Source organism: Miscanthus floridulus, chromosome 2 (genome assembly GCF_019320115.1).
Source record: "Miscanthus floridulus cultivar M001 chromosome 2, ASM1932011v1, whole genome shotgun sequence".
Classification (NCBI taxonomy): domain Eukaryota; kingdom Viridiplantae; phylum Streptophyta; class Magnoliopsida; order Poales; family Poaceae; genus Miscanthus; species Miscanthus floridulus.
In genome coordinates this window covers 86,047,605-86,058,192 of record NC_089581.1, presented here as the reverse complement: position 1 = coordinate 86,058,192, position 10,588 = coordinate 86,047,605, and the positions used below count along the sequence as shown (strand labels likewise).

General features: G+C 43.3%; 1 protein-coding gene and 1 pseudogene across 1 annotated transcript; one reads left to right on the top strand and one right to left on the bottom strand.

Annotated features, from left to right (window-relative positions):
- The first annotated feature begins 462 nt into the window (after positions 1-462).
- On the top strand, positions 463-7,398 carry LOC136536772 (uncharacterized). Its single transcript, XM_066528956.1, has 10 exons — positions 463-964; positions 2,172-3,146; positions 3,252-3,322; positions 4,662-4,750; positions 5,583-5,712; positions 5,803-5,957; positions 6,058-6,119; positions 6,447-6,559; positions 6,687-6,739; positions 7,380-7,398. The coding sequence occupies exons 1-10, from the start codon at positions 463-465 to the stop codon at positions 7,396-7,398; spliced, it is 2,169 nt and encodes a 722-aa protein (XP_066385053.1).
- A 1,459-nt stretch (positions 7,399-8,857) lies between these two features.
- Positions 8,858-10,218, bottom strand: LOC136539185 (omega-hydroxypalmitate O-feruloyl transferase-like; annotated as a pseudogene).
- Positions 10,219-10,588: the final 370 nt, after the last annotated feature.

The window sequence follows — 10,588 nt, the reverse complement described above, 5'->3', positions numbered from 1 at the left end:
GCTAACGAGGTCGATAACAGAATGGAGGCTGTAGCACCCGCTGACATATCTAATAATAATTTGGATCCTAATATTACTTGGAGCCTCATAGATATGCTTGACTAGCATAATCCATTTGCTAAAAAATTTAGGATGGCACGGGATAGACTTCAGGATGGACATAGCCAAGATTTCGTTGTCAGGATTATAGGAGCTAAAGAAGGAGATCCCGTTCAGTACAATCTACCGACGACTGATCAGCTTGCTATGCTTGTGGTCGGGGACTTTTCTCTTGATACTTTCAAGCGAGATATAGTCATTCAAACACGGTCTAGAGACCTGCAACAAATATCTTCTTTGCACCCTGCCTATATGCCGTTACAGTACCCTTTGTTATTCCCATATGGTGAGCGTGGATACCAGATTGGTGTTCTATATAATGGTGCGGTACCAGCTAACAGAAACACTCGCACAAAGGTTACTATGCGAGACTACTTCTGTTACAATTTCCATTATAGAAGGAATCAGCCAAATCCATATCTTTGTTATGGTCTTCTATCGAGTCAGGCCAAGGTTGATGCTAGAGCAGCTATAGATGAAACCAGGTTATGGTACATTCTGGATAATCAGAGTGATCTTCGAGTTGACAATATTCAGGGTATATCCGATGCTATAGACCGTGGCTGTGTGGACGGTAGCCAAATGGGGAAAATGACAGTTTTGCCATCCTCATTCACTGGAGGTCGACGATACATGATTCAGAACTATCATGATGCCATAGCAATATGCAGGGTTCATGGTCCACCTGACTTCTTTGTCACATTCACATGCAACGCCAAGTGGCTTGAAATAACTGAGGGTATCATTGAACCAGGACAGAGGCCTAGTGACAGAGCAGACATCGTTGTTAGAATTTTTAATATGAAGCTTGAAGATCTACTGCATGATATTAAGAGTGGAAAAGCCTTTGGTCCATGTAGTGCAGGTACTAATATCAGGCCTATTCTTCCCTACTCTATAACTGCTCATCATTTACACTTCTTCTGCAGCCATCACAGATTTACCTGTCTTATTCCAAATTACCATTTACATATGTTCGTTCATTTCTAAATCCATCCTATCAATCCTCTGTGCTTCCTGTTACAGGCTCGTATTTCTTATTGATCTCATGTGTTCACATGCACATTGTATTTTTTGCGATCTATATCACTATCTCACACTCGCACACTTCAATGTATGCTGCAGTTCTTCATACAGTTGAGTTCTAGAAACGTGGTCTGCCACATGCCCACATCATTCTTTGGCTATCTGCCGACACTTCACAACCAACTTCATCATATGTAGATTCATTTGTTATCGCTGAGATACCAAATCCAAAGGAAGATCCACTGGCATATGCTCTTGTAGCAGAACACATGGTACACGGTCCTTGTGGGAGATCCAATATGAATTGTCCTTGCATGAAAAACAGCAAGTGTTCGAAAAGATTTCCCAAGCCTTACCAAGATCAAACTTTGGTCAATGAAAATGGATTTGCAATCTATAGAAGAAGAAACAATAGTCTGTTTGTACACAAAGGACGAAACAAACTAGATAATTCATGGATCGTGCCATATAATTTGTCCTTGCTCAAAAGATACCAGGCTCACATTAATGTAGAATGGTGTAACAAGAGCATCTTTGTTAAGTACCTCTTCAAATATGTGACTAAGGGACCGGATTGTAGCAAGGTCTACCTCCAAAGAGTTAGAGACGGTGTAGATCCTCCCTATGATCAAGAGACTCAAACTATTAATGAGGTTAAAGAATATTTAGATTGCCGCTATATATGTGAGCAAGATGCATGTTGGAGAGTCTTTGGCTATGATATCCATAGGCACTATCCATCTGTGGAAAGGTTGCCTATTCATCTACCCAATGAAAATTTCATTATGTATCGTGCAAAAGCAAATATGTCCCGGACCCTCTCACAGGAATTCCTGCAGGACAATGCTCACGCAGTGGTTTGTTGCTAATCAAACCCATTCTCAGAGCAGGGAGTTAACTTACTGTGACTTTCCTTCTAAGTGGAGATGGGAGGAGACCTCTAGGACATGGCAACAGCGATGTCAGAACATTGGAAAAAATAGGCCGTATCCGCTATGTTCATCCTTCAGCTGGTGAATGGTACTTCCTAAGAATGTTATTGTTAGTGGTTAGAGGAGCCACAGGTTATGAAGACCTTCGATCCTTCCAGGGTATCTGCCATCCTACTTTCAGGAGTGCATGCAGGGTCCGTGGTCTTCTTGGTGATGACCAGGAGTGGTACGGTGCCTTTGATGAGGCTGCTGCTTGGGCAACCTCTAGACAGCTAAGAAACCTTTTTGTTACCATGCTTCTCTTTTGTGAGGTTGGAGATGAGTATGCCTTCTTTGAGAAGGTTTGGAGACTCCTAGCTGATGACATTCAATACCAGTTCAGAGACATGATTGGTAACCAAAACTACCAAATGGCAGACAATGACATTAGGAATCACTTGCTTGATAAGCTCACTGCTTTATTTGCTAAAAGTGGTAGCAATATACGCAATTTTAATCTTCCACATAGAACAAATGCTTCGGCTACTTCTTCCGAAAACCGTTTGGTTGAAGAAGAATTATCGTATAACATGGCTTGTTCATCTGATCAGTCAGACTTACTATCATCGCTCAATGATGAGCAGATTGCTGCCTTCAATTCTATAGTCAATAGGGTTACAAATGAAGAACCTGGCTTCTTCTTTGTCTCTGGATACGGTGGTACTGGCAAAACATTCCTTTGGAATTATATTGTCACCCATCTAAGATCACAGAACAAAATTGTTCTTACCGTTGCGTCTTCAGGGGTTGCATCGCTATTGCTGCCTGCTGGTCGCACAGCCCAGTCTCGGTTCAAAATACCTTGTGACCTAGATGAAAACTCGGTCTGTGACATAAAGAGAGGTACCATGTTAGCTGAGTTGATTCAGATAACATCGCTAATAATTTGGGATGAGGCCCTTATGACTCATAGAGCAGCTTTTGAGGCCGTTGACAGAACATTTCGGGATATCCAGTCTCAAAACTCTTCTGAAGCAGCCCACCTCCCATTTGGAGGAAAGGTTGTTGTTCTTGGTGGTGATTTAAGGCAGATACTGCCTGTCATTGAGGGTGGGACTCAAGCATAGGTTATTAACGCCACTATTGTCAATTCTCCGTTATGGTCGTCCATGACTGTTCTTAGTCTTACTAAGAATATGAGGTTATCTTCTTCAGGTCTGGATTCACAGGAACTTCAAGAACTGTCAGATTTTAGCAGTTGGATTTTAGATGTTGGAAATGGTAGAGTAAATACGTTTGCAAAAGAAGGAGACACTGACGCTGCATGGATCAAAATACCCCATGATTTGCTGCTGATGCCTAAAAAGGATAACATCAACTGCATAGTTCATGCAATCTATCCAGATTTACAGAGAAACTACTATGATTCTTCCTACCTTAGGGAACGAGCCATCTTAACTCCTACCAATGATTTGGCCGAAACGCTTAACACGCATGTACTTTCGCTCCTACCCAGTGATCAAAAGGAATATTTGAGCTGTGACAAAACAGGAAAGCCTCCAGGCACTCATGATGCATATGATCTGTTCTATCCTGTTGAATTCCTAAACTCTCTCAATGGAAATAATTTCCCTCGACACCAACTCATTCTTAAAGTCGGTGTCCCGATAATGCTGCTACGGAATCTAAGCCAATCTGATGGACTTTGCAATGGTACAAGGCTGATTATCACTACTCTTGGAGACATGATTATTGAGGCAAAAATTATGACGGGTACCCATGCTGGTCAGACCGTCATCGTCCCTAGGATTTGTCTAACACTAAAAAATACAAAATGGCCATTTGTTCTCCATAGACGCCAGTTCCCAATTAAAGTATGTTATGCTATGACCATTAACAAGAGCCAAGGACAGACACTTTCGTACGTTGGTGTCTATCTTAAAAAGCCAGTTTTCACACATGGCCAACTCTATGTGGCTCTTTCACGTGTGAGTTCGAAAAAAGGCCTCAAAATTTTGATAGAGGACGTAAATGGAAATTCTACAGATGAAACCAAGAATATTGTGTACAACGAAATCCTTGCCTCTATCCCATATACCACCCCAAGCACATCGCAGATCATTTGAAATACTTACTAATTGTGTTATAGGTTGATATACCAGTTGATTGTTTATGTGTATTAACATGTCTTCCTCTACATTTGTCTGCTCTGCTATCTATGCATGGTAGGCTTCTTTGCTGCGCATACATAATGAATGTGCTTACCTACAAATTTATTTGCAACTTATTAACTTAATATATTCATCACAGTTTCCAAATTTTCTCAGGTCAGAAGTTCATCTTCTTCCTTGTTTTATAGGTGCATGATATGGCTCATACACCTGCCTCCACACTCTTAGCAAACCTAAAGCCAAGAGACGTACAAGCTTCTGTATGTGTTCGAGTTAGCAGAAAGTGGAATTTCACTGGCAGAAATGAGAATGGACCTATCCTACATGTTGACCTCGTTCTCACTGATAAAGAGGTGTTATAGTTGCTTATATCCTCAGTCGCTTCAGAGGTTTATGTACCTACATCTCCTTTTGATCCATATAATCCACCTTTTGGTCTACAAAATCCTTGTAGGGAGGTGTTATATACGCTGAGATTCCAAAAGATGAGGTGCAGGACAAAAGCCCTCTCATAGAGGCTGGCAAGGTGTACACCATCAGCAGGTTCAGGGTTAAAAATGCTAAGTATTCCTACATGCCAGTTCGTGGAAATAACATGATTGAATTCACTTGCTACACTAGAGTCATAGTGGAGAATATCCCCTCAGACATGTTCCCACAGATTGTTTACACACTTGTCCCTTTCAATGAAATACATCAGCATGTAAGACAGCACCCAAATTTTATTGGTAAGCTCCTTTAAAAATCACACACTCTAACCTAAATACACTAGGTCTTAATATTCTATATACTATGCACAGATGTTCTTGGTGTTGTCGTGAGAGTGCATCCAACAATCCCAACATGTTTACCAGGATAGACAGCGTCGACTCTAACCCGGGACATAATTATTAAAGACTTAGAGTAAGTGCTCTGCAATCATACTACACATTCACCTTTAACTTCCGCACACTGAAATCCATGTTCTTTATTTTATGTTTATCGATTTCCAGAGACGAAGAACTTAGGGTCATGTTATGGGGATCACGAACAACAGCATTCAGCCTTAATTCTATCTACAACAGCAGTATTCCAAGGGCAATTGTCTGCTTGTTTGTAGGTTGCATCCCCAAAGAGTACCAGGGTAAGTTTCCTAGGTCTCTACAATTCACTTGCAGCAGTTCCTCCCTATTTACACACATAACTAAGACATTTAGATATTACAGGGGTATCACATGTGACTGGCAGCAACGCCTGCCACTAGTATCTAAATCCTCCCATACCAGAGGCCCAACAATATTATAACAAGTGAGTACCGTGCTTCTACACGGTCGTTTCCACCCTTCGTTATATATTTTATGAAAATTTAATTAGTAACACGCTTCTGAAATTGTAGGTTTCAGAATCAGCACTTCCCAATAGATTTGCCTCCGTCATCACCAACGCACCTACAAGAGGATGAAGAAATTGTCATAGAGCATAGGTCACTTGATGAGCTAAATGTACTTGATCCATATGACTTCCCTGTATGTCCTGTAAAGCATCCAACATTTAATTACTAACACAAACCAATGCATCCTAAAATATATCTAATTTTTACCTATTTCCTTCCATAGGAATCAGGCTTCCACTGCACAGCCACAGTAACGGCTGTGCCAAATGACGATTCATGGTGGTATCTAGGATGCCAAGGATGCAAAAAATCAACTCCTGATCAGGTCGGCGGTGCGCCTTGGTGTGGTGCTTGCAAATCCTCAGATTTTATACCAAGGTAAACCTACTTTATTACCTCTTCATACACACCACACTACTGTTTAGTCCTAAGGTTCAATGACACTCTTGACCATTCGTTTTCGTTACCCATTTCATAGATACAAATTGAAATTTTCTGCGAAAGATGAAACTGCAGAGGGTCAGTTCTTCTGCTTTGACGGTATTGCTCAACAGCTCGTTAAGAAAACATGCGAGTCTCTCTTTCACCTTCCTGATAGAATGAGTGCCACACCTCCTCCCCTAACAGCTATTATCGGAAACAAGTACACATTTACTGTAGGCCTAACAAGTGAGTCCTACTATTCAAAACAAACAAGAGAATACCAGGTGAAGTATGTTATGGAAGATTTCCAAAAACACCTATTCACTCCAAGATCACTAGCAATTGAAGGATCCAGCAAAATTCCTACTCCACCAAAACCCTTGATGATCATACCACGTACAACCACTACACCCAGCACAACTAATACATCGTCCTTGATAATAGATACACCACCTGCGGAGTCTCCTACTTCAACAGAACCAGCTGCTTTACCACCTGCTGGACAAACTACACCATCCGCAGCTAAGAATTTACATGATCAGGCCTCGTCTACCAAGGTGATCTCCTTAACACATATACTGACATTGTACACCCTACTTACTTTTACTACAAAAAATTACTGTTCAAATCTGAACCTGTCATTTACAGACGCTATAATATCTGCTAATTCCCACCACTGTGCAGCCCTCGGTGGAACCTGAACCTGCTCATACCCCACCTTCATCTGGTGTTGCTGAGTATGTGTCTCATATCACAAACTATGTACATACAATTTGCTAGCTCACCAAGGTTCCTGTTGCGCTGTTAACTCTGTACCTAAATCTGCCAACTGTGTAACAATAACCCCACAGCTTTCCTTGAATGGTAAGCGGTTCATATAATACCATAAAACAAATGGTTTGGTCTCAAGGATGCTTAGCATATAGTGTCTCTGGGCTTTCATACACTTTTAGATAGCTTTCTAAACTTGGCCACTGTTTATCAATGGCTACACAAGATACCTTCAATGATAGTTGGTTTACATGGTCCACAAGATGGTTTGGTCTCACCCTCTCAACAGTTGTTCACATGTGGTATCTCTGGGAATTCATGTTCATACCTTTAAAACTTTGGTGGAACTCAAACAAAACATCTGGACCTCTTTCTTGTGGCCGCCTGACTATCACAATGGTCATGCCTTACCATTTCCTAACTCAATTGCTAATTACTTTACCGCTTTCATGTTCACAGATATCTAGCTGTGTGCTGCTTTCTTACCATGAAATACCTATTTTACACTATACTGTCAAAATTAGCGCACTCAAAATATATGAACAAAAAAGTTCTCACTAGCTTCCTATTACACTCAGTAAGTCACTTAAAATTTCCTTGCTACAGATTCTTCTTCGTGCTGTGACATTGCTAGGCTACCGACCTTTAGAGTGTAGGATCATCATACAGATCATCAGTACCATGACATGAAACCATCAGATCAATGCACATTGATAAATTTAAATCCTTGTACATACAACCATCCTTTTTTTCTGCTCACATGAAAGTAATAGTAGTCTGTACCTGTGTTTATTTTATCACCGCAGTTAGTGTTGCTTCGGATGATCTAATATCACTGCCCCACTGTTCTATACTGCTCTGCTCTACAGTACTTCCTCTCAATATTATACATGCCTGCTATATTTCTAATAATACAGCTCACACTTACCACTGATTAGTTAATCAAATATTACTTGCCAATTCACTATTTCTAATGCTATATTTCCCAGCCCGCCAAAGTCGTCGGCCCATGTTGAAAAGCAACCTGCAAAGAGGAAATTGTTTCAAGACCATTCTACTCATGAGGAGGTTTGTCCTATTTGTATTCACAGATCATATCATTTTCCACACTGTACTGTACACCACACAGCCTGATACTACACCTGCGTTCCCACACATAAAAATTTAAAGTACAGACTTCGTGTTAACTAGGCTCGACAACTTCTGTTCATCACGGACTTTTCATATAGGATCAAACACCCTTCACTGAATCTGCTCATGAGACCTCTCAAGCAATCGACAAAGACGTCCAGATCGCCGACCATGATACGAGTACACACGAACAACATCCAGAGGACCAGCTAGACAGCCACCAGCTAGACAGCCGAACAAAAAGGTATTAAACACTGACTATGGATTGGAAAACCACTTTTTTGGGCAGACTGCTTACAATGATACGTTAAACCATTAACATATAATCCTTCTGTGCAACTTCTCAACAATAATAAATATGAACTGCTTCCAGGCCAAGAGGTCAGGATACTAAACCGCATGGCAGGTCTGGTGGACGCAAATCATCATCAGGCAATCAAAAAAAGTGATAAAGGTTTTTACATACATACTGCCATATTTTTTTTAAAGTCACCTTCAAAACTCCTATTATCACCTCAAACTATCTGATGTTTTGTACAGCTTGTCAAAACCCTTGGTGCGTCACCTTGTGCATGGCCATCACAACGCGTACAACCAAGCTCATCTTCAGCACGATGTACTTTGAGATTTACAATGCCGGTTCAAAACTTGCCTGCCTAAGTTACTATACCAGCACGCAAACTCTACACTTTTGGACCTACTCATCGGCATTTTTGTATAGTCTAGGATCCCACTATCTAATCTCATGAAACTACAGGACCTGCCTACTACTACCTGCACTGTAACCTGTCGTCATATGGTGTCAACTGTTGTAGTATGTCGGGAACACTACCCTAACCTTCCAAATCGAGACATTGCCGCCTTCATAACATACATCCATGTAATATAAATACAATCTGTGCTTCTGCAGTATGTTTACCGTTACTCACTATACTCACCTCTACCATTTCATTTCTCGTTTAATTGCGCGCCGCGCGCAATGGCGCGCATAATGTACTAGTAACTCATGATTTATGAAGACACATTTCACACCAGATCTACCGTTTCTTGGAATGCTTGCATACATGACATAGGCATAAGAACCAGCACTGTGCTCTGGCTGTCATGCATGCCGCGCAGAAACATTGCCACCCTTCTGCGGCAGCTCCGCCGGTCCTGAGTAGATTGCTTCACCCCATCCGAAGTTCGCCGCGCGAAACCCGAGGCGATTCCAAGCAGTGACCAGGGTCGTTGCCGTCAGCGACGGGCGAGCACCGCTGTTCATCTCGATGTAGTCAACGGCGGAACGGATGAACGCATCGTCGGTGCGGAAGATGGCATCTCTGATGGAACGGGCAGCCACGGACAGTGGTTTGCTGAGATCACTGGCAGTGGAGATGCAGCAGGCAAAGATGATGGCGTTGCCCCAGAACCCCGGCGGCATGGGCGGATCGACGCGCAGACGGCCGTCCACGGCGAACAGCAGCTTACTCTTCTGCTCGGGGCGCATCCGCAGGACCCGCGTCCTTGTTACCCAGACAAAAGCCGTGAGCGCGACGAAGATGGAACTCTTGGTGCCTCGCGCTTCGTCGCTTGCGGCTTGCTTCAGCCTGTTCAGCTTGGCTGCGTCGAACGTGAACGAGCGATACACGCACGGCTCATTGTCGAATATGCCGGCGAGGCCAGAGACGTCCTCAATCTTTGTAAACTCGTCATGTGGGAAGTCGATCGTCGGGATCGGCCTGGCGCACTGCACCATGCGGTCCAGGTAAGGTGGCGTTGACAGGGCGACACCCCGCGCGGTCTCGGCCCAGGAGCAGATGAACTCGTCGGCGGACTGGCCGTCTGCCAAGCTGTGGTTCATGGCGAGGCCGAGGACGAAGCCACCGCACTTGAACGTTGTCACCTGCACGGTCAGCATTGGCGCCTCCAGGGCGTTCTCATTCTGCATGTCATCGACGTAGACGAGGTCACCAAGAACCTCAGCACCCGGGGCCGAAAAATCGCCGACCACCTGGAGCTCGTAATCGGACACCGCCTCAACGAATGGGACACCGCGGCGGTCGTTCCGCATGGCGAGTCTCCCGTCCTCTCGTACGGCTAGCCGGCCCTCCAAGGGGTAGTAGTGCGACAGCACCCTGCTCAGGGAGTCCCTGAGCAGCGTTGCCACATTGTCCATACGCGTCTCACATGGCACCGTGAAGACGTGGACTGTCTTCATGAGCCCGGCGACGTTCTGATCCAGGTTGGAGAGGAAGTAGTATTCTTGTGTGGCCGCGGCTGCGGCATCACCAGTGTCGTGCACTAGTACAGGGTCCGATCTCGTCACCTTCATGGTCTCTCTTTCGTACTACCATCGACGTGCTTTCGTATGACATTGGAGATTGTCTTCATATATACTAGCAATGTCAAACAGTTAGCTGCAAGGTTTAACTGCTCTCGTCATCCTTTCCTTTCTTTCGGTGGATGATAATAGCATGACTGCTCCTGGCCGTTGCCGTCATTTCTTCATAAAGGCGTCACCTAATTTATTGACCCAATGACCAAGTCCACTCAAATGTGCAAGAGTAAAATATTGCCATGTAAGTGCAATATTTGGTTTCCGGTGTATTTACATAACTACATATTTTTTTTTCAATGGACTGAACAATCAAACTTTGTTGTTCCAGATTTAATTGTTTGTGAGATCAGGACCCTGTTTTGTG

Bases quoted from the DNA above. Each gene is read 5' to 3' on its own strand.
- LOC136536772 (XM_066528956.1), top strand. From the start codon at position 463: ATGCGAGACTACTTCTGTTACAATTTCCATTATAGAAGGAATCAGCCA. The intron at 5,958-6,057 runs GTAAACCTACTT...CCCATTTCATAG, and splicing joins TCCTCAGATTTTATACCAAG to ATACAAATTGAAATTTTCTG. The intron at 6,560-6,686 runs GTGATCTCCTTA...ACCACTGTGCAG, and splicing joins ATCAGGCCTCGTCTACCAAG to CCCTCGGTGGAACCTGAACC.